Genomic DNA, 24,737 nt, shown 5'->3' with positions numbered 1-24,737 from the left:
ACAGGTTGGGTGTTTTTTAGTGTTTATTTTTTAATCATAAATCAATTTTAAACTAATACATGCACACAAAAAAGATAAATTACAATTCTAAAAATGGACATAAGGAATGGCCAGGTATGGATGCCCCACAGTAATATACGCAACATGTTGTTTTGATCTCCTTCTGTATATAAGACAAGAGTTGAACGTTCCAAAAGTCTCTTGTTTAACTTCAAATCTTCATGTTTATTTCTGTCAAAAGTAAACTTTGTATTAATTTCAGATTCATTGTAAGAAATAGGAACTGATTCAGTTTAACACAGACCTTGACATGGGAGCTTCAGCCATTTGAATCATTGCTGTGCACAACAATGTAGGATTAGAGATGTAGAAATCAAGATAAATAAGCAAAGTTGGTCTTCATCTTCATAAATAAATTTAAAAAAAACAGCCTGACCAACAAGTCAAAAGGGGACTTTTTTATTCATATTCATATCATCCACTTTTTTAAACCTAAACAGAGGTGAAGTGTCACTTGACTTTTAACAAAGGATACTTTGAGCTGTGACTGGCCATAAATAATGTTCTTATTTAGTTACAGTATAACAGGTTCATTGTTTGGTCACTTGTTGCTAAACCAGATCTACGATCAGGTGACTTTGTGCATTATGTATGCTATTCTTTGTAGATGGGTGTAAATAAATATTATTCAATATGTCTGAAGCATTTTATTAGTTTCACTTTTATTGGCAAGTGTTTCATAACTGTCCCTAAACCAAGGCTCAAATGTAAATGACAAAGCAAAAACAACAATAAGAAAAGAGAAAAAAATCTTGTGAAGCAGCAACTAACAGGGGCTACGTTTGTTGTGCGTTTTTCTTTCTTAAGTTACTTTCTAGAAGTGTAACTAATGCCCCCCTTTAGCCATAAAGCATGTCATTTCTTCCTGAGCAACCTGCAAAAATCAAATGGAGCATGAAAACAGCAACAAACATTGAGCCCACACTTCACTGACTTAACCAACTCATCCAGATGTTTTGAGCATATTTACTGATTTTGTTAAGTGCACGTGCTGTCTGTAAGAGCTGCTGTCAGTTATTCCCACGTAGAAAGACATTTATACAAATATGCAATTAAAACATAAAAAAAGTGTTACTACATCATATGAGTCGAAGTTGCTAGTTCAAATGAGCCTTTGCACTTGACATTAACTGCTTCTCTGCGTCAGCTGTCTTCAGTTTGTGATGTAAAATGTTCAAACATGTGTGAATCAGGATGGCCCAGTAACAGTTGGTTCTCTGCAAACCAGTCCAGGATAGAGTACCAAAGCATGTGTTCAGATTTCCCAAGACTTCCTGTCTTCTTCGGTCTTTTGGACATCTCACTCTGCTCGCTGACCAACCAGTCTTTGGAAGATTGAGTTATTAGTTTGGCTGAGAGCAGCAGGAGTGTCAAACTCCACCACCTTCCCAGCATGCATCACAAGCACCCGGTCACAGTCCATAATGGTGTTGATCCTGAGGAAACACACAAAATATCTAAATATCGACATAAAGGCGAGGAATGAGCCTTATCTCATTCTGAAACACAGCAGATTCTTAAACATGCATGTAATCTTCCAAACAAACTTCAAATATGCCATCCTGACAGTTTTTACTGCCCAAAAAATCCAGGCACAGCTCAGACAATTGACTTTTCAAGGAGAAAATATTTTACCTGTGGGCAATGGTGAGAACGGTCTTGTCCTGAAACTTCTCTCTGATGGTCTGCTGCAGTAGTTTGTCTGTCTTCTGGTCCACGCTGGCTGTGGCCTCATCAATACAAAGGACCTGCAAGGTGGGAAAAGAGCATTTTATGGTTCACTCTCAGAAGAGGTTGGAGCTGTGTAGGAATCACTGAAACTGAGGCTAAGAGGAGGACTTAAAGGGGAAGTTCGTTTTTTTTAACCTGGATCTTATTTCTAGCATAAAATACGTTCATCTACTCACCGATAACGGTTTGGTGAAAGTCGGCGTCCTTCGGAAGATATTTAGATCACTGGAGATCCACATATCTCCATATAACGTGAGAGAAGGGGGCAGAGACAGTACAGCCTCTAAATAAGGCATTATCTGTCTTTATTTCACCAATACTTTAAGACGAATGAATGAATGAATGAATGCGTACTATTGCACTGTTAGCTCAGAGCTGCCGTGTTGTTGTTATCTGGGGCTATCGGGGGGCTTATAGGAAACTTTCTACACACACGTTTAGTGGGATGACGTCATTGCCGCTGCAGCACAGCTCATTCACTCCGATAAGGACGTCCATCGTACTCAAAATTGTCATCCACGTCGTCAGAATCTGATAAATATTCTGCCATGTTGCACAAAACTAGCAGTAGCAAACTCCGTGTGAACTGAAGTAAGCCGACTGTCACAGAGCACAATGGCCCCCAATAACAACAACTGTCTCTGCCCTGTTCTCTCCCGTTATATGGATATACGCGGATCTCCAGTGATCTAAATATCTTCCGAAGGACGCCGACTTTCACCAAACTGTTATCGGTGAGTAGATGAATGTATTTTATGCCAGAAATAAGATCCAGGTTTAAGAAAACCGAACGTTCCCTTTAACAGAAAGGATACAATTCTGAATTCGACTTGATTCAGACTCAGAACAAAAATCAATATAATCTGAACATAGACAGCATTAAACACAGGGATCATAGTAAAGAATCACATCTGGTAGGACATGAGTTAGAGCCCTTACAGGCCAGTGCTTTTGGTCTATTACTAGCAGTTCTTTTAGTTGCAGCCATTCATTGTGGTCATTGCGCTGATTGGAACAGTCCTCCTGGACCTCTTGCCCCCCTGACCCCACCTTGGAGAAGCGGAGGATGATGGATGAATAGAAGTTCTCCAGTTGTCTCCTTTACTTACAGTAGTACACCTCTGCATTAAGCTTCCCACAATCAGGATGGAAAAGTATTCACGCCAGAGACGGCAGAAACCGTCTGTGAACATTTGAACAGGCAGTTGGACCCTGAACTCTGAAGTCACCAAATTAACCAGGACTGAGATGTTATCTCTATATGTCTTGGAAATCCATTTTAGAAGGATCTGCACAGAAATGATTTGTTCGAAGAGTTTCAGTCAAAACACACTTTATACGTTGAAAAACATAAACATGTTCCCGAAGTACTAAAACCATCTCTGAAGAAGTTCTTTTGGGGGTAAGTCTCTCCAAAGCCAGGTTTTTCCACGATGACGCACACACAGATTAAAAGCATGCGAAGAATATCAACCACTGCTTGGTTGGATGACACCCATTTTCAGAGACCAGCTCGCCATGAAGGCAAACACAGAATCCCGGGATAGAAACAGTACCATCTGTGTCACTGCAGCAAGGAGTGGCCCGATGAAATGCACCCTGACCTGTACATCGTTCCTGACACTACAGTGGAGAAACACATCTAATATACGTCTGAGGCTGTATGTGTTGAGCTTACAGTAAAAAAAGTAGAGCTTCGACTCACCTTGGTCTGTGTCAGCAGAGCTCTGGCCAGACACAGCAGCTGTCGCTGTCCTGCAGAGAAGCATTTTCCCCTCTCTCCCACCTCAGCATCGAGGCCACCTGACATTCACACACATTTATACACAGAAGTCATGGGAGGCAGTCTGACTCTGACAAGAGAATTATCCTTCATACATTGGCATGCATCACTTAGTAGATAAAAACTTTATCTGAAATCTTGAAGAAAGTTTAAGCTAGACATAAATATTAGAGGAAGTGGAGAAGAGAGAGAAGAACACAAAGAAAATAAGGATACATAATCACGAAAGTATCTCATTAAGCCTCCAGAGAACTGAATGAAAACAGGCTCTATGGTTCTTGTGCAAGTTACCATATTTGATCATTTGTGCATGGAACCACGCACGCCACGGCAATAGAATAAAGTCATGTGAGTTTCTCCAACCAATCAGCAAGGGTCAGACTACTTCCCAATAGGTACTGTGACAGGCTCTAACCAATCAGAAAATGAGCTAGAGGTGATCAAACTTTGTCTTTCTACGGGATTCAAGAGTTTGACAAAACGGTAGCGAACGGGTCTGACATTTGCGGTTCAAACGTCTAAACAAACCATGATAAGTTGATGAAACTCTGTTGAGTAGTTGTGCTAAGTGTTGATACAGGTGTCGCTTCTTTAGGTTTTGTATCAAGTAGAGAAATTAAGGGTTAAAATTAACCCCTAACGCTTTGCAGCCTAAACCTGAAACTTTTTTAAAGAGTAAAAAGAAGAAGTGTCTTCTAATAGCCCCAATAAAACTCAAGGGTTGAAACTTTAAATTTCCAAGTATTTCAGTGACTGCCCTTAAAGGGTTAAACAAAGTGACTGATTCATGACACACCTAAATTTAGATCCTCAACCATTTTGAAATGGTTACGTCCTCAGCTGACAAAGATTGAAAATAGAAATATTTTGGAACCATGACAGACAGTTGTTAGTCATGTGACCAGACAAAAATAACAAGCTGTGGAGTGAACTTTGAGTCAGGACGCTTCCAAACACGCATCTCAACTTGAAAAGCATCACTCCGCTGTTCTTCTCACTGTGTCATCTGAGGATCATCATCATCATCTCACTGTTAAACCAAAAACTCACCCATCCTGCTGACCGTACTGCTGAGGTGGCACTGGTCCAGGACGTCGAGAAGCTGCTGATCCAGGTGTCGACCACAGGGGTCCAGATTCTCCCTGATGCTTCCGCTGAACAGGAATGGGTCTTGAGGAATTATGGCCAACCTTGACCTGCAGAAAGCACAAAAAAAAAAAAGAATCAAACAGTCAATCTTAAAAGGGCTGTAGCGATACACTAATCTCACGATACAATACACGATATTCAGCCAACGATTCGATTCGATTCGATACGATACGCTTACATCATTTTCTGAAAAAAAAAAAAAAAGGGACAGTGTGATTTGTCATGAATCATCGCTGATTGGACTGGTGGTCCAACCTTTGAACCGGAAAGGACGACATAGCCAGACAAACAGAAACAAACGAACATGTCACAAACGTGAGAGCTATGCACTTTATACAACATTTTTACGAACTAATTTATCACTGTTTTGTATAATATGACCCCCTGGCATTGTATTGTATTACCTTAATATTCTGTGTTTTCACTAATTGTAAAGTCTAACTTTTCAATAAAGTTTGCTTTAAAAAATAAATAATCAAATTAAAATTAATAAATAAATAAATCTAAAAAAAAAAACGATACTCGCGGCTGAAAAATCTATACTTTATCGGGGAACGAAATATGGATATATATCGCAGTATCGATAAAATTGTTCAGCCCTAAATCTTACCATATTGAAGACTGATTTTATAATCCATTACGTGCAAATAATGGATGATATGCATTTATCATTTTAGAAAATGCGCTGATTGGTCAAATGTTTGCTCAAATTTGTCAAATGTATCATCTAAATCTTACCCACCACCATGTCAGACATACCTGAGTTGAGCCAGGCCCACAGTGCTGATATCCAAGTGATCCAGGAGAATCTTCCCCCGATTGAGTTCCACCATCCGAAACAGAGCCAGGAACACGGTGGACTTGCCAGAGCCCGTACGTCCCACGATGCCAATTTTCTCCCCAGGTCGGACCATAAGGCTAAATCCGTCAAGGGCATTAGGAAGACCCTCTCTGTAGGCCAGAACCACATCATGGAACTCCAAACAACCCTGCTCAGGCCACCCGGGGGGCAGCTGATATCAAAGCAGAGAAGTTGAGATACAAACTGTGAATAAACAACACTGATCAGTGGTTCACTATTGAGGGACAATGTTGAAATAACACATTTGCAAAAACTGTTAAATAAATTAAAGAATGCTTGTTGGAACTCATATTTATGTGATCTACATGAAAAGTACACATAACATTTTGACTCCCCCTTCTGGCGGTCAAAGCAAAGAACATTTTCAGACCAGTCACTGTTCTCCACATGCTTTTCAAATGCAATGGCTAGTAACAAAGCCAAATATGGTCTCACCTGGTCCTAAGTGTTCCCTAAAATACGCCACCAGTGTAACACACTAAAACATGAGCTTTGGCATAATGCCATGATATCATAATAAAATAATCATGTGAAAGCATTGACTCACTTTGACATTTTTCCTTTTTTGTTGCCTTGCAACCTTAAATTAAAACTATTCTCACACGGTTGGCATTATTTGCTCAACAAAACATGTTTACTGAGATTTAAAGAAGCTTTAAAGAAGATTTTTGAGTGTGGGACACGCTGGAAATCAAAGACAAAAACAAATCGAAAAAGAAGAAAACTTGATTCCTCAAGCAGAACTGCTGGGTTTCATTGGTGTTCAGCAATCGTTAAGTCATACCACTAATTCTCACGTGCTTTGAGCTTCGACTGGGCCATTCCAAGACATTTAAATGTTTCCTCTTAAACCGCAGTAGTGTTTTTATGCAGTATGCTTTCAGTAAATAAACCTCTGTCCCCGACTAAAACAAGAATTTGCCTGTCTGCAATATCCCATCCCTTCAATTCTGACTATTTTTCCTGGCCCTGCTGATGACAAGCTTCCCCAAAGCATGATACTGTCACCACCATGCCTTACTATAGGAATAATGTTGTTGAGGTGATGAGCGCCACACAAAGCGTGTTCCACGATGACCCAAATTTGTACTTTTAGTCTCGTCTGACCCGAGAAAATTCTTCCCCGTTTCGGGAATCTCCCAGAATGCTTTTTGAGATCTCTAAATGTGCTTTCTTTCTGACCTGTGCATTCTGATGTTGTGGCTCAATTGGCAGGCTGGTGGAGTATTCCTCAGTTCGCTCCACACTGATCAACTGCATTTCAGTCTGCGTGAAGCTGAATATGAGGCCAGACAGCAACATTGTGATAGACAGCGCATAGGATAAGGACAACCCGACCAGACCTGAGCAGACACGAGCAGAAACACAGACACAGTTTTCCTTAACAGCCGCTATCAAACGTCTGATGTACTTTACAGAGTCTACTGCTCAACATTTTCCAGTCGTTGTCTCACCTGTATCAACAGAACCATATTGGTGCTGAATGATGGTTATCACCCCAAGGCCTGTCACCACGGCAACACCAATCAGCTGCAAGCGAATGTCCAGCCACTGCATGGCAGCATTGCTAAGGAACAGGCAGCGTTGGTTCTGCTCCAATCGCCTGGCGCTCTCCTCTTCAAATCTGAGGCAACAAAAAAATTGTTCCTTTAGTTTTGAGGATATACAACCACTCTGTGCTACCATGGGTTTAAACACACAATGCAAATGTCAGTGCACTGTTTAAATTTTTCCAGTTGCTTATTATTTAATACATTTCAGGGACTCAAAATGCTAATGTTAAGTGTTTAGGTTGGAAAAAAAAACAATAACACACAGCAGATGTAATGTTTAAAGATGTACAATATGTAGAATGTACTGGGCTTTTCACCTGGCAGAGCTGCCACTGGCCCGGATAGTTCCGAGCCCATTAAGTGTCTCAGAGAAGTGTGAGTAGACGGGTGACAGGGTGAGGCTGCAAAGACGCTTCAGTTCCCGAGAGGTGTGTCTGTAGAAATGTTGTGTGCGGTGGTAGATCAGAGCCAGGGGGAGCAGAGGCACCAGGACCCAGGGAAGGCTGTAGCTCATCACCACCAGCATGCCAAGCAACCCGAAAATGTTGGCCAACAGGATGTTCAGGATGAATGGCAGGCTGTCATCTACACTGTACAAGTCTGAGGAAAAACGGTTGAGAATACGGCCCAAAGGGGTGGTGTCAAAGAAGGTCACAGTGGCCTGGAAGAGCACACAAAAAGAAATTATTTCCATTAGCTGTAATTCATATTTCATATCACAAAGATAGCTAAGAAGAGACCCAATTTCATTAACATCCCCCATCAGCAGCCTGGAACTTGGTGCTGGCAAGCCAACAGTCACCAACCTGGTTCTCTAATCTTCAGCTATCGCTGCTAAATAAGATAAACACTCAGCTCTGACAACAAGCACGCACAGCCTGTGCCAAGGTTCTCAAAGCTCAGATGACACACCTTAACAACCCGGTCCAAAAGTCTGTTGTGGATGGCAGAGGCAGCACAGATGACTCCGTAGGCAAAGAGGAAGGCTCGGAAGGCAGTGAAGACAGTGTTGGCTGCGGCAATAGAACCGTAGACCGTCAGATAGAACCTGACATCCAGACTTGTGTTGTTGGACAGGAAAGCTTGCATGGAGGGCAGAGGCGATCTGGATGGGTCACAGTGAATCTTCTAATTCAGTGAAAAGTTTAAGCAAGTTCATGAAAAAATCCATTTCAAGACCAACAAGTTTACATTGAAGTTTAATAATACATTAAATGTTTTTACTGTTGCACTACCTTTTCAAAGCCAATCACAGTAGCAGCTCTGAGCTCACTAAAAAGGCAGCGTTGAGCACTTGTTACAGCTCCGCCCCGAAACTAGAGTGCTAAAAATAAAGGCTCAAAATATGGCAAAGACTAGACTGACTGTCTCATATACACCTCAATAAGACCTCAGAAAATTGTGTCACATAGTTCAATAGGGCAATAAATGACACCTTTAAGTAAATATCACTGATAAAAATTTGTTAGGAACCAATTCTGAATGTTAAAAGAAACAAATTAAACCTTAAAGTTTTATGTTACAGAAATGAGAGACTTTTAAAATAAGGATCACAGCTCTGGAAACTGAGCATTCTGGCAGTGTGCAGTAGCATGTTCCCATGAAGACATTCCCACAGCTGGCGTGTGGTGAGATGATTTTTTTCAAAGGAGTTCCTGCATAGCTTTGATGTGTGCTGGAGGTCATTGTCTTGCTACATGGCTAAGTTGTGACCTAAAGTTATAGCGTGAGACTGCAAGCGGTGTGAAATCCATGTTACTTCAATACATCTGGGATCTTCTTAAATTCTCAACTTTGCCTGCAGCAAAACAACCCAAAGCATCAGCATCATTTCCTCTTTTTATTCATCCTTTTTATTTATTTCTATGGTTGCTTTGGGCAGTATTGTCTGTCGACCTTAGGCAGACATCCCAAGTCTCCCAAAAGTTCCGGGAGTCTCCCTGATATTGATAGTTAATCACGGATGCCCGCGAGTCGGATAAAATATCCCGGATTTTAGACTATGCGACGGAGTGTGTTTTTTTTTTTTTTTGTTTGTTTGTTTTTCCCCAATGCGAGTGAGCGTGCAAGCAACACAATAACTCGTGCACCATGCGCGTTTCGACTGCGCGGGCATGAGAGAGGCGTGTGGGGAGAGGTGTGAAATCCGTGCGTATCTGTCCAAAGCGATGCTCTGTTCAACGAGCGTTCAGGGCGACTGCTTGTCAGAGGGCGCGCTGATTGGTTTAGTCAGCAAAATAAACCAATAACGTTCGGTGTGGGAGGGCTTCGATTTACTCTCTGACAGCCACCTAAGTTACCCCTCAAAACTGTGCATCCTGCCAAATGGCAGAGGGTGAATCCTCGAGTAAAAAACGAAAATATAAGACTCATTTTACAGCAGAATATATACTAAAGTATATCCATGTGTAGTGAAGGTGAAGAATGATGACACCGTGGCGAGGTGCACTGTATGCAATAGTGACTTCAGTATTGCCCACGGCAGACTTAATGACTGTAAAAGACATGTGGAGGTAGGCCGCGCCATCATCTGCATTTTATTTCTGTAGGTTAAATGCTGTTATAAAATAAAGCAAAACGTATCAAAGACTTATGTGAAGTATCAATACACATTTAGTTACTAAATTGTGTAGGCCTATATCTAACTAGCCAGCTACAGTATCTAACTATCTACAGTGCACAGTGAAAATGAGTACACCCCTGTTGAAAAGTAACATTTTGAACAATATTTTAATACACACACAAGTTATTCCCAAAACGTGCATAGAGTAAGTTTAATACAACATCTGTTCAGCTTACAACAGAAAAGAAAGGTCAATAATATAACTTAAATGACATATTTGTCCATTTTTGTGAAATTATGCTGGTGCAAAAGTGAGTACACCCCTATGTTAAACTCCCTGAGAATGGGCCGTGTTGGCCCGAAATGTCATGAAATGAAAAGGCATTAAAAGGGAGGTCATCGTTGTGCGTTTCATCCTTGCCTTACATTGAAATTTTACATTTTGAGTCTGCACCAGGCTAAAAGAGACGTGTGTGAGATTTGACTGAAATCCTATGGAGAGTATCATGATCTGCTTCAGTAGTCACAGTACATGTTGACAAGCATGTTTCTTTTGGTGAAATTCAGCTTCCTACTGTTGATGGCATCCATACAGCCCCAAACCATGTCACTCCCACTACTATGCTTGACTTTAAGCATGGGGCACTTTTCTTTGTACAAATCACTTTTTACCACCACACATGCTTGACACCATCTAAAGCAAATTTGTTCATCTTGGTGTCATCAGATCACAGGACATGGTTCCAGCAATCCATATCCTTAGTTTGTTTGTCTCTGATGAGACAATGATAAACAAATTTGCTTTCGATGCTGTCAAGCATGTGTGGTGGTAAAAAGTGATTTGTACAAAGAAAAGTGCCCCATGCTTAAAGTCAAGCATAGTAGTGGGAGTGACATGGTTTGGGGCTGTATGGATGCCATCAACAGTAGGAAGCTGAATTTCACCAAAAGAAACATGCTTGTCAACATGTACTGTGACTACTGAAGCAGATCATGATACTCTCCATAGGATTTCAGTCAAATCTCACACACGTCTCTTTTAGCCTGGTGCAGACTCAAAATGTAAAATTTCAATGTAAGGCAAGGATGAAACGCACAACGATGACCTCCCTTTTAATGCCTTTTCATTTCATGACATTTCGGGCCAACACGGCCCATTCTCAGGGAGTTTAACATAGGGGTGTACTCACTTTTGCACCAGCATAATTTCACAAAAATGGACAAATATGTCATTTAAGTTATATTATTGACCTTTCTTTTCTGTTGTAAGCTGAACAGATGTTGTATTAAACTTACTCTATGCACGTTTTGGGAATAACTTGTGTGTGTATTAAAATATTGTTCAAAATGTTACTTTTCAACAGGGGTGTACTCATTTTCACTGTGCACTGTATCTCCAGCCTGTCTGAGCCTTTTAAAAAATCCCCAATTTAATATGTTGATAAATAGGCAAAATAAATTAAGCGTATATTAATTAAAGAAAATATGTGTGTGTGTGTGTGTGTGTGTGTGGGGGGGGGGGGGGGACTTTAAAGGCCTACAAAAAGCTGACACTACACCCAATACATAATGATAATACATACACAGAGGAACAATAATGATCATTGGACTCTACACCAAAACATTTCATAAACGCATGAAATTTGCGATTTTGAATTTGCCTCTTGGAAATCCTTCCTGGAATTCAAGACTGGGGGCGGGGCTTCCGTGTGACATCACAGGTGCCATGGGTTTTCCTGGCTGCCGCTATTAGTATGCTTGTTGAGTGGTGAAGGCAATAAAACGTTGGGTTCAGTGCAGTTTTTATTGCGAGTAGATGTACGAAGTGCTGTGGGTGCGTGTGTTGCCCTCAGCAGCAGCAGCTCACACCACCGGGGACAGAGGAAGCAGAGAGACCCGCGGTCTTGTGTCTGTGTCTCCCTGTTCGCCTGCCTCCTCTCTGGTGAAATCAGCTGGAGCCATCCCGCCGTGTTCAGCTCCCTGCGGTGCGGACGCTCAGGGGGAATCCACCTGGCGGAGAGCGGACACACCGCGGGATGGTTGCCCTGAAATGAGCGATCATCAAGAGCCCCGACGTGGACACACGTCGGGGCTCTTGATGATCGCTCTGCCGAGATTTCCACTCTCCACCGGGCGGAGAGTGTGTCCGCTCTCCGCCAGGTGGATTCCTGTCCGCACCGCAGGGAGCTGAACACGGCGGGATGGCTCCGGCTGATTTCACCAGAGAGGAGGCAGGCGGACAGGGAGACACAGACAGAAGACCGCAGGTCTCTCTGCTTCCTCTGTCCCCGGTGGTGTGAGCTGCTGCTGCTGAGGGCAACACACGCACTTCGTACATCTACTCGCAATAAAAACTGCACTGAACCCAACGTTTTATATTTCCAAGCGACGTCTCGCGGCACACATCGAAATTTGCCGTGAAGAAGCTGTCCAGGTCTGGCAAACTGCTGGCTTCGCTACTAGAACTAGGGGTTGTTCCAGCAGCTGGCACTCGCGACGTCACACACCTGTCGTTCCAGTTTGCCAAATTCGAGTCAAATGTGGTGATAGTTTATTGGGCCTAATCAGGACTATCCAGGGGCCTAAAATTATTTTAAAATCATAAAACAATTCCATGGTATATAAGGAATCGATCTGCTATTTCAGTTTTGTGCAAAAAAATCACCTTTCTGTAGGCCTTTAAGACACTTGGGAGCCAACTACGTGTTTTTTTTTTTCAGTGTTATATACTAATTTATGGAAATAAAACTGACTGAAGCTAAAGCTGTGCTGTAAAATTCAGAAATATTCAATCACTCTTGGTGGGTTCCGTACTTACTGCATCTGCCTGATGTAAAATGCTTGGAAACTATATCCTAAAGACATACCCCAACTAAAGAAAATAAAATTTTAATAAATAATACTTATTGATTTTTTCGTTTTAAATCTATAACCCTATAAGTAAATCAGAAATCACTGAAAACCCCTTAACCCCATCAATTACTGATTCCTGAACCTTTGTAAACAATAAGATACAGTAACATCAGTTTCTAAACCAATTCAAACTTATTTTGCTATTAATTCAATTGCTAAAAATAGCCTGTGAAATTATGGATTGTCATCTTAAAAACAGAGAAACATTTTTTACATTTTATTTGAAGTGATCAACTTACAATAATCCACCAGATGAGAAAAGCAGCAGGTGAGGGGAGCTGACAGCAGCAGAAGAGGAACCATTAGTCCAGGTGGAGCCATTATTTTTTAGTTCTGAGATCCAGTGGGACAGCCACCAGTCGGAAGCATTCTTAGATGCTGAATATTACACATACACAGACAGACAAAAACAAAAAAACTGACTCAGGCATCTGCTGTGGCTCATCAGTGTACAGGAACGACAGTGAAAAACTGAGTGTCCATTCCAAACCTTGCATAAGGAGCAGAGACATTAAGACGGAGGTGGCGAGCACTCCACCCACAGCAAACCAGTAGGTTTGGTAAACTCTCCATGCAAGTCTGCCCACCTGCTTCTGCTCTCCCCCTAATGGATCAGGATCATCATCCACACAGAGATCAGGGGGAGAAGCGGGCTCCTCCTCATCCTGTTCCACACTATCTGGTTTCAATCAAGAGGAGTCAAACAAATAAAAGTCAAATAAAAAGAGGAGCAAGACACATGGATGCATTTTAGATTTTTCTACAATACCAGACTGTAATAATAGTATGAAACGGGTTCAAAGATCAGACTGTAGTGGAGGCTTGATCAAGTTGGCATGTGTTGGGCTGTTTGAGCCATTTATCACTGGTGCCTTTCTGTAAACATTGCTTAGTGATCTTTGATCCATTTGAAGAACGAATAAAACCAGCATGCTCACAATAATAATGCAAATGATTAGCAGGTATTATGTTTAGCATGTTCTTCATTTTGGTTTATCATGACAGCAGTTACAGTTTGGCAATATTTGATATTAAACATAAAGTCAAGATATCACCAAAGAACAGATTATCTGCAGATGCTGAATGTCAACACAAAGTTTTGGTCTGGGTCATGACTCTGCAAAAGCAAAAGCATCAGTTCCTGAAATGAGTTAATCTGTTAGAACTTGAACATACTGTCCGATTTTGCTTTGTGGTCCTTTCTCTCCGTTTTTGGCAGAGCCTCTACCAAAGGAAGGATCTCTGCTGGTGTTCCTGTTTAAGAAAAAGAAGAAAAAGTAGTAGCATGAAAAAGGAATAGTGCAAGTGGAAAAAATGATCCTTTTTCATTTTGGATCTTGACGTTAGAATTAGCATAACTCGGCCATTAAAACCTGCCAAAGAGCTTTGAAACCTCTAAACATGCAGTCGACATACGCACGTACAAATAAGAATGCTGCAATTTCTTTTTTTAAGAACACATTCAAAGTGCTCTTAAGATGATGCTACTCTCTCCTCTTCAATTAGCAGCTTGTTGCCTGTTGTAGCAGTCACAGTGCCGTGTGGATTAAGAGGCTTTGAAGCCTCTGACGATACCAACATTCCTATCGGGGGATGTTTACGCATGTGGATAAAACCCAGATCTGCAATTCTTCTCCACCAAGGAAAAAGAGACAGAAACTGCCTAATTTACAACAACCTTCGGCCCTTTAAAAGCTTTTGGGAGTGGAAATAAGCAACAGACACTTGCCATAAAATTGGAATAAGCTCAAACTAACAACGAACCCTTCTTTTGGAAAAGTGTCTTATCTGGACCATAAATCAAATTTGACACTTTAACTCCCTTTTCACCAAAATAAAGAACCAGATGGCTAAACACGAACTGAAAAGACTGTACTAATACTTACTTTTAGTCGAATCTTAAAACTGTATTAAATGTGTTTGATTACCATATACACGTTCTTTCAGGTTTCCAGCTAGATCACAAGACGCATATAGAGACAATTTGTACGATTCTGGCTTAAATATTGACGAAGAAATAAACTTGTTGGGAAAAGACAAACCCGCCGACGGAATAACATTGCCCCCTAGTGGTCTGTAGTGTTGAAAATTTAAATCCCCACAGACCCAGTCAACCGGACAAGATATATGCAACAATTTAACTTCTAACGATGTCCCTTCAGTATCTATTTGGTATTTGTTTGGTATCCCCATTGTTAACAGAAAATTAACATTGTGTGGTTCGCTATTCATATGTCACGACTTTATAGATATCCATCTGAATTTTGAAACTCATAATCGTCTGTATTATGTTGTGTGTTATTTTGATGTCTTTATATCACAAGTCTATGTTATATCTTTAATCTGCATATCTTAACAAGTTGTGGTGTTTTCAGAATCACCGAGACAAATGTTCTATGAGACAGAGTAATGGAGAAATAAGAGTTTCTTTGTTATCCAGAAATCCCCACATAAAATGCTGAGTAGATCATCTTACATAGAGAAACCCAGGCAGACGTCACCACAGTTCAGGCATATCATTGGCTGAAAGAGTAGTGTAAGCTTACGTCATGCCCCGCCTCCGAGAGTCAAACCCCGGAGCCCGCGAAACCAGACTCAGATTTGAGCAGACAAAGAGCAGAGCAGAGAACAGGACGCAGATCACAGTTGCTCAGAGAGATTTGGAGATGACTTGAGAAGAAAAGAAGAGCTCACCAGAGTTTGGGAGTTTCCCGAGTCTCAGGAGAGAGCGGAAAGACGAGAGGATGAGCGATGCAGAGGAAGACAGGAGGAAGCCCTCCAGAACCAAGTGAGACCCCGGAGACGAGAAAGAAAGACCCGAACAAAGATAAGAACAGAATGAAGTTTTCCTACCAAGAAAGCCAACTCAAGCAACCTTTTATTAATCTTCTGTGAACTTAAGTTCATTTCATCAAAGAAGCAACGGACCAACTCTGACGCTCGGACGAGTTTAATCATGCACAGTGAAGTCTTTGGCACCAGCGTTCCCGTTTCCCGGTGAAGATAAGCGACCATCCAGGCAGCTGCTGAGAAGTCCGCTAGAGTCAGCCACCACAACAAGGAAGGCCCAGAGAGCGGAACCGAGAGAAATCCCCTCGGACCCCGCGTGGCCCCACTTGCCTTGTTCCGAGCTGACTCCACAGAACTTCAGTACAGTAAGACCGACCCGTTTTTCACCTTAAAGTGGGTTTGATGGATGTCTCGAGGCTTTCACAGAATGATAAATTAGTCCAAAATGTTAGTATTTAGCGTCAAATAGTCAGCCAACCTGAACTATTTGAATACATCCAGTATCTCTCCATTCCCCATATTTTATTTTCCATTCACTAAGTGTTTTATATAATCACCCATATTCAATGCATCTCCTGTTTGTTTAAGGTTCATGTCTTTGGTCATATCATTTTAATAAATAGTTCATATATCTATATATATATGTTATAATCACAGATTGTGTCGTATGCTTTCTTTACGTAATGTCTGTCCAACCAAACGAGAACTTTCACGAAAGTAGCGAGATATGAGACTGATTATTAATTGATTATTAATTTAACATACCGTGATCGCAAGATTTTAACAGTTGTCCTCCCTGGACTGTAACTTAAAACAAGTTAAAATACAGGAAGGTGGTGCCCTTTATTCGAGGTTTAAGGTTTATTGAGACTGTGCGAACATCTTATAAATCCTTATATTTAATACATATATAAATGCCCAATAACGCTACACTGTCGAAGTCAACATGCCCCATAATAAACATGCTCTCAGTTATCTGGTCGACAAGGAAGCTAAATATAAACCATCTGTCTGGAGACATGGAACGTTTTATCTACAGAGTATAAACAACCCCTTTTTTCAGAAAAAATTCCTCCAACAGATTTCATGTATTTGTGCAACAACTGTCAGAGGTGACCAGCTTGCAGATGATGCAAGTTATTTACAGTCTTTGTACTCATGGCGGCTCAGAGCTGCCTCACAGCAAAGCGTTCCGGAACCAAACCGTATGACAGGCTGAGGCCATCTCTGTGGAGCATGCACTCCCTGTTAGGTTAACTGGTGATTCTAAATGAGCTTTCTAAATCTGTCTCTGTGCTAGCCCTGTTGTGGTCTGCTGACCTGTCCAGGGTGTACCCCAGCTTCTGCCCACTGTCAGCTGGGACATGCTCAAACCGAAAGCAAATCTCTACAGAATAAAGGTGACACAACAACTAGATGGAAGTTTTATCGTCTTAAAAAACATTTTGTTGTTAGAGCCTCTAAGAGACACACGCCATAACCCTTTTACTAGCAAACAAAGTCCTCAATGTTTATTTTTTTCATAATACTAGTGAATTCCAACCTTAAAAATCATAAAAAAATAATCTAAATGTGACCATGTGTAACTTGCAACTGTATGATGCAGAGTTTTGTTTCTACCTGTTTTAACTATTGTTCCATTGTCCATGAGGACCACCATATCAGCTTTATCCACAAACTCTATTCGATGCGTGCAAAGGATTCTGGTCTTTCCCCCGAGCAGCTCCATGATGCATTTCTTCATAAGGTGTTCGGCCACATCTGCATCAACTGCTGCCAGCGGGTCGTCAAGGAGGTAGATGTCTTTGTCCTGATGTAGTGATGTTAGGCAGCAAAATGAAAGCAGAGAGAAGCACTATGTAATACCCAGACACAGTGTTTCTCTGGCTTCAGGGTAGGCATGCTTTACCACACGTTACATGTTTGACAACTGTTTCTCCCACTGACACAGGCAGATCTCTCAAACCAAATGCCCGACTTATTCTCATTAAAAAAATCTCTACATATCTGTTGTATCAGTAGATGGGTATTACTCTTATCAATACCATTCATGCAATGAAAATGAATACATTACTCAAAACATCTTTTACCTTGCTCCTGAAGCTCAACATATTCTTTGTATAAAACCTCTACTATAGCTGTATTGTGCAGTGGCCTTACCATATAAACAGCTCTGGCTAGAGCTAGCCGGGCCTTCTGTCCTCCACTCAGAGTCACTCCGTTTTCACCCACCTCCGTCTTGTCCCCATTTGGCAAAACCTGCAATCAAGAAACAGACCAATTTATACTCGATAATGTAAACAATCACAGAACGTTCAATTAATTTTAAGAACATCAGTATCAAAGTACTGATTGAACTTGATCATTGTCCTGTTGATGAGCCAGTTTCAGTCGAGCTTTAGCTGTCGGACAGATGGCCTCATATCTTAGAATACTTTGGTATCCAGAGGAGTTCATGGTGGACTCAATGACTGCAAGGTGCCCAGGTCCTGTGGCTGCAGAACAAGCCCAGATCATCAGCCCTCCACCACCGTGCTTGACAGTTGGTATGAGGTGTTTGTGCTGATATGCTGTGTTTAGTTTTGTAATGGAGTACTTGGATTTTTCAAAGTTTCTCTGAGCATTGCACAGTCTGACCTTGGGGTGAACTTGCTGGGATATTTATGCCACGTAAGACTGAAAGCTGTCCTGAATGTTTTCCACTTGTGAATAATCTTTCTCTCTGTAGAATGATGGACTCCAAATAGTTTGGAAATGGCCTTATAACCCTTCCCAGATTGATGGGCAGCAACGGTTGCTTCTCCAAGATAATTTCTGATGTCTTTTCTCCTTGGCGTGGTGTTACCACACATCTGACAGCTCCAGAGCAGCAAACTGACAAAACTTATTTTTATAGAGGTGCTCACACTTGCTGATGATCAGTTAATAAGTGCATTTCATGAGCAGAACATGGTTTTTCACACACTGCTTCAGCAGTTTAGCTAAGTCTTTTTGTTTTTTAAATAAATAATGACATAGTGTAATATGTCATATGTTTGTAACTAAATGTTCAGACCTGGTGAAGACCAGATGATTATGTATGTAACGTGGATCCCCACGGCTTTGGCATAACATACCAGAAAGTTTTCCTTTTTTTCTCTAATTATTCATTAACAACAAAGATGATGTCATACATTAAGGTCATCTGAGAGGGCACAGGCCTCAATCACAGCTTGGTAGAAGGCAGCACTGTAGTCTTTCCCAAAAAGGATGTTGTCCCGTACTGAAGCATGCTGGATCCATGGCTCCTGTGAAGCCAACCCGAAGCCAACTTCTCTGTTGGCAACATAGAGTACACCACTGAGCCTGCAGACAAAGAAAAAACAAACGTGACACAGTAATAAATAACTTCATCTCCACTTTCTGTCAAATCAGTGGTTATACTGACCATAATCTGAATGTTCTGAGTAAAGGATCAGAAGTGCCATACCTGCTGAGTTCTCCAGTGAGAGCAGCTAGTAAGGAACTCTTTCCACAGCCCACCTTTCCCACCACAACAACCAGAGAGCCCTGAACGAGACAGATGATTTGATCTCCCATAAGATGATGGCAAGATTCATCAATAAATTCAACTTAAAGATACCAAACAAAAGTCATCAGGACTGTTGAATGCTTAATTCAAACACTTCAACTCATGGTTTCAACTTAGAAAAATGGATTCCATTAAAGTAGTCAATTGTTTGATCTGACTTAAAGGTCCAGTGTATGTCAGGTCAGGTCAGGACAGGTCAGGAACTACCCTGTTCTGCTGTGGCTTGGCTGGTGTGCTGAATAAATCAAACAAGAAGAACAAACAGAGCATCTGAGCAATAATACCTTAGTTACATGTAGACTGAGACTGTGCAGTTGCAGACTTTCTTTTGCTGCTCCAGGTTCAGTTTCTCTCTCTGTGCTACTATTGGGCCCCTGCCATGAAAATGTCCCCTGGTTCAACAAGATGGATGTCTGACTGTCCTCAGAAGACACTGTGGACATGTATGATGTGTTTCAGCACAATAGAAATATAAAAACGTACAGCATTTTGGATTTAAGCCATTGAAATGGAAGACGGTTTCATTTCTGCTGACCTGTGAGAGATTTGCAAATCAATTTGCCCTGGCAAAACAATTTACATTGACATAATTACTTTTAAAGCAATAACATTTAAAGCTACACCCGTGGTTATACTGACCACACTAATTCCAAGAAATGCATGATGAAATAAATAAACAAATATGGAAAAATATCTGTAAATTTCCTGTCTGTACCCAATATTCAACAACTAGAACTCGCTCCAAATATAGAAAAAAACAGTTTTTTTTCCATTACTGATCAGATGACACCATTATCTGATGTTTGGTCACTAAATAAACACACAAGAAAAACAGCATTGGCCTACTCAAGGCATAGTATGCCGGCAGATCCTGGTTGGTCAGTTTCAAGAGACACTGGATTCGTTCCAGAGACACTTTGGCCTCCAGGACGCCATTGAGCACCCAGGGGAAAGCATTAAGAGGAGCGATCAACATCCCCACCAGGGCAAGGGTGGTGAACACCTGCAAGGGACAAGGGCGAGCGCACTTTAGTTCCAACTGTAAAATGCATGCATTTTTGGGACCATTGTTGATAAAAGAGAATGAGCCATGTATCATATTTTAAGTGATAGCTTCTTAAAATACAAAAGTTCCCCAAATCTTTGATGTATTAGAATTACTTTTACTAAGACCTCAGTAAATGTTCCAGCAAATTTGGGCCAGAGAAGAGCGGCTGCCCCCAGTTGGAACATCAGTGGCATGCCTTCACCATGTGACCTTAAATGACACTGAACCCCACGATGCACTTGGTGCGCTCATCAGCATGCGACAGTGTGCTATGCTACATAAAAATTCAGTTCAAATTTTTTTATGTGGCACTTCTATCATCCCATTAAGGGGGTGCATTGTTCTATACCTTTTTTTTTTTTCTGATATGTTGCAGCCATCAAATTAAAAATGAGCTAATAGGTTTTTTTTATGAAATGGTTAAATGTGTCAAATGATTTTGAATCATTCAAAATTTAGAATAATGTCTCATCTTTTTTATGATATAAACGGCACACTTTAAAAACAAAAGAGAATCCTCTTTGCAAACAGTCGAGAGCTCCTACCTTGGCTGCAGTAAGCTGGTGTCCGAGCAGCACATACGTCACAAACGTAAGGATGGAGATGACTACGGGCAGGGCAGCCCAGGTGTACACACACACAGCATCCAGGTACTTTAAGGCTTTAAGGTGGGACAGCTCTCGTTTACGGCAGTCAGCCACCATCTGGGTGAAATGAGGCTCCCAGTTGTAGAACTTGATGACACGGATGCCAAAAAGGATCTCTGTCATTAACTTTGAGATGAAAAAACATAAAGAATTACGAGAAAGTCTGAATCTTAACAAGGTTTTTGCTTTGTGGCTCGAAAGGTTTTTGACCACATTTTACATTATGGTAAAAAAAAAATAAAGTGTATTTAATTTTTTACAATATCAGTCTGGTTGTATTTTAGTAATCAAGGAAGTCCTTCAAATGAGATTAACAGAATTCTTTTTAATTATTATTTTTCCATAACAGTCTCCAGCACTACTATTACAACTACCAATACTTTTCTTTAAACAGAATTTGGACAAAAGGAAAGATTTGTTGACACGCATCTTACCTTAACACGGTTATCTTTACACTTAAGCATGTGTTTGTTGTTGCTAAGGATACGGGAGGCAAGGAACTTGTTGAATGGCACCAGCACCAGCGCCACACCAAGTCCTCCAAGGAAAGCCACATCCACCTGCAGGTACAGCAAGTAGAGGGTGACAGAAAACCGGAAGGGCAGGCTCCAAAGCTCATGAAAACTGTTTAAGAAGTTGACGACACGGTCAGCGTCGGTGCTCATTAAGTTCACCACCTCTCCCAAAGAAAAGCCAGCCAGGCTGCAACTGCTAACTCGCAGGGCTTTGCTGTAGATGATCGATACAAGAGCAGCACGTGCCGACAGCGCAACCTTAGAAATTTCGAAGACGTAGATGTTTTGGAGAACTGAGCTTAAAAGAGTTGTGGCAAAGAGCCCCACGACGCACCAAATCCCCCTGCTAACCAGGGCCCCCTTGTCCTCTATAAAGTTCACCAGACAGCTGAGGAGCAGGGGACCTGCAAAGATGATTATGTTGACGATCATTTTCAGTACACCAAGCAAGTAGTACCGCAACCCAAATGCCTTGTGCAACACCCTCAGTAATCCTACATCACCCTCCAGCTCCAGTGGTTCCTCCTGGTGGCGTGAGCTCCAGGTGCCTTTCAGGAGGTTTTTGCCAACAGGTCTGGGCCACTGGTCCTGTCGGTCACTGATTCCTGCCCTTTGTTGACAGGCTTCCCAACAATGGTGGAAGTATCCATAAACGACACTAGTCCGAAGATTCCGGGGTAGGTGATACACGTCAGCTGGTCGATTCAGCTCCCCTCGTTGCCCTCGTCCAAGCAGAGGATTCAACCACAAGTAGAGGAGTCGAGAGACGCAGCCGCTCCCATCTTCAGCCACCATCTCACCTGTGTCTGGATAGATACTATCTGAGATGAGTGGGGATCCATCTTCAGCATTAATATACATGGTGTATCCAGCATCACTGATGCAGGGAAAAATAAATCCAATGAGGTAGACCGCAAGTAGGAAGGTCCGGGTTGAAGTAAGAACAAATCTTGCCAGTTTAAGAGGGTCAGTAAGGCTTAAATACTCCTTGTTGTCACAGTAAATGATCAAAGTTACGACAAGGTTGGGGACTAAAAGAAGAACCATGACGACTAGCATGGGAGGTCCTCTGGTTCTCCTGAAGGCAGTTCTCGTGAGTACTGTTATGGCACTGAAGTGGAGAAGCCAGGCCAGGACTGCACAGCTATCAGTCAGGATGTCGAGGTACATGTCCGCCTGCTGGAGGACACTCACCAGGATGATGTCTGCAGTTAAGAGCAATGCAGCCAGTAGGGCTGACACCACCCTCAACATCCATCCGCACGAAGGAGATGACTGGAGGACACTACATCTGAAAAAAGGGACAATTTAAAGAAAATACAACGTTGTTTTTTTTTCTTAAAGTCTTCTCAATTCAGTCTGTCTTCCAAACACACACACACCACACATTTCTGAGGGGTGAAGTATAATCACCGTAATGCTGCTGTGATTTTGTTTTGATTGCTTCATTTATATTTTATTGAGTAAAAATCTAGTCAACAAATGTAACACTTTCAAAGGAACTGTGGTCTTGTAAATATAGCCTCATTCATCTGTCCTCTAAAATAATTCCCACATAGCAAATGCCAAAAATGCTAAACTGTCACTAAACTCTCAATGTTAGTGGTATCCTAGTTGAGGACTGCAGTACAGTAAAATAAGAGTCATGTCTTTTTGTTGCTGATAAGTGTAGAATATCTCATCACCTACCTTGCCATGCCGAGATAGCATGCGCAAAAAACTGCCATCCCAGAATGAGGCAAAGCTCCAAGGATGAGCTGGTTAAAGCAGGGACTGATGTGTCCATTCTGCCAAAAAGGAAAAGGATTCTCCAAGTCTGTATGACAGAGGCCTGTGACCAGCCCTGCTAGCCCAGAGTCACTCATCCCTTTTTCTATTTGACTGCTGTCATCCTAGAAATGCCTGCACACAAACAAATTAAAATGTCAAATACAAACTGTAAGGGATAGGATGGCTAATAGAGAGAAATGAAACAGCTTCTAGTTATACTTCTAGACAGTATTTTAAAAGCAGGAGGTTTTCCTGAAGGGAGTTTTTGTCACTGAAGCTAAAATGTGATGTCTATTGAAAACAGTCAATGTTGTTTGACGGAATGAAACAATAAAAAAACTCAACTTTTTTAGTTTTAGTTTAGGTTATTTGATTTAGACAATGCTCTTATTTAAGTAATATGTGTGTGTAACACACCAATATCATGACCCCTAGTGATGAACTGTTAAGTGAGTGAGTCAGACAGATTAAACCTAGTGAAGAGGAGGAGGAACCATCATGGAAGGATAAGTCTCTGCTGGGCATGTACCACGACAGACTGGTAACTGATCATGAGGAGTCCTATTATCAGCATGGAGCCACTAATCATGGCAGCTCAGGAAAAGTACTTGAGCAAAAGAGTAATACAGGTACACCAGAAAGGACTCCAGGTGCAGGCTGTGCAAAAAGGCCCCCAAGACAGTCCAGCACATAGTAGCTGGGTGTAAGGTGTAGGCAGCTACGGCATACATGGAACGCCATAACCAAGTGGTGGGAATATTGTACAGGAACATCTGTGCCGAGTATAAACTGGAAGTAAAAAGTGGAAGATACCACCAAGGGGGACCAAATCAAATACTGATAAACAGGTGATAGCTAGCCAACTAGACATTATGGTGGTTGATAAACTACAGAAGAGACAGTAGTGATATATGTAGAAATTCCAAGCGACAGCAACATCAATAGAAGAAGGAACACAAGAAGTTCGAAAAAAAACAACACCAAGGGCTGAAAAAGGAAGTCTAAAAACATGAGCGAAGTGAAGGCAACAGTGGACCCAGAGGTAATCTGAGCTCTCAGGGCTCTGACCCCCCAGGGCTCTGACCCCCCAAACAGGGAAAGTGGCTCAAACTTATCCCATGAACAACATCAGAGATCTCTGTCCAGATTTTCTATTTTCAAAGTACAGCCTTTTCTTTGAAGACGTCGAGTGAATCCAGCCACAATGGATAGCTTACAAATACATGATACTATCAGTATTTATGCGCGTTGAAGAGGAAGGGATTGTGACAGTTTTCTACTACAAACTTAATGTGATCATGGTACGTATTTGCACATATTTGGTGGTAATCTTCCAGGATAAATGTGTTTGAGTAGACACTTTTAGGCAGCTACGGAATAGATTGACAATATGTTGAAACAACAGACGCAGAGGTCTCGCACAGGTCTGCAACACAACAGCTGCAGACACTAATGTAAACAAAACAGTCTAGCTAACCTGATTAGCATAGCTCTTTGACAACTAATTCTACACGTGATTCTTTTTCTAAATTGGACACGAACAAACAAGACCAGTTTAAAATATACCATAAAAAATAATAATAATAAAAACAACATTCAATAGTTACCGGCTTTCAATTTGCTTGCAGGAAACGCGTCTGGCGCTTTTTGATGACGCACAGAAAAGAAAGCCTTTCAAATTACACTTCTGATGCAAAACAGTAATTTTCTAAATTTAGTGCTAGAAGTTTATTTAAAGCGTCACAAAAAAAAAGTACAAGCCAGAAATTGTACAAAACTACA

The 24,737-nt window shown here is 41.5% G+C and overlaps 1 protein-coding gene across 1 annotated transcript; it reads right to left on the bottom strand.

Moving 5' to 3' along the window:
- Nucleotides 1-705: 705 nt before the first annotated feature.
- Nucleotides 706-24,606, bottom strand: abcc10 (ATP-binding cassette, sub-family C (CFTR/MRP), member 10). Its single transcript, XM_075464151.1, has 22 exons — nucleotides 24,563-24,606; nucleotides 22,875-23,087; nucleotides 21,105-22,476; nucleotides 20,569-20,796; nucleotides 19,822-19,978; nucleotides 19,260-19,408; nucleotides 18,874-18,953; nucleotides 18,578-18,749; nucleotides 17,565-17,663; nucleotides 17,025-17,214; nucleotides 13,791-13,868; nucleotides 13,105-13,293; nucleotides 12,854-12,992; nucleotides 8,051-8,243; nucleotides 7,456-7,799; nucleotides 7,040-7,209; nucleotides 6,768-6,928; nucleotides 5,483-5,736; nucleotides 4,625-4,770; nucleotides 3,497-3,594; nucleotides 1,696-1,808; nucleotides 706-1,496 (listed from the first exon to the last, which is right to left on the bottom strand). The coding sequence occupies exons 2-22, from the start codon at nucleotides 23,048-23,050 to the stop codon at nucleotides 1,361-1,363; spliced, it is 4,644 nt and encodes a 1,547-aa protein (XP_075320266.1). The 5' UTR covers nucleotides 23,051-23,087; nucleotides 24,563-24,606; the 3' UTR covers nucleotides 706-1,360.
- Nucleotides 24,607-24,737: the final 131 nt, after the last annotated feature.

This window comes from Odontesthes bonariensis, chromosome 4 (genome assembly GCF_027942865.1).
Source record: "Odontesthes bonariensis isolate fOdoBon6 chromosome 4, fOdoBon6.hap1, whole genome shotgun sequence".
Lineage (NCBI taxonomy): Eukaryota > Metazoa > Chordata > Actinopteri > Atheriniformes > Atherinopsidae > Odontesthes > Odontesthes bonariensis.
This window is presented reverse-complemented; position numbering and strand designations above follow the sequence as displayed.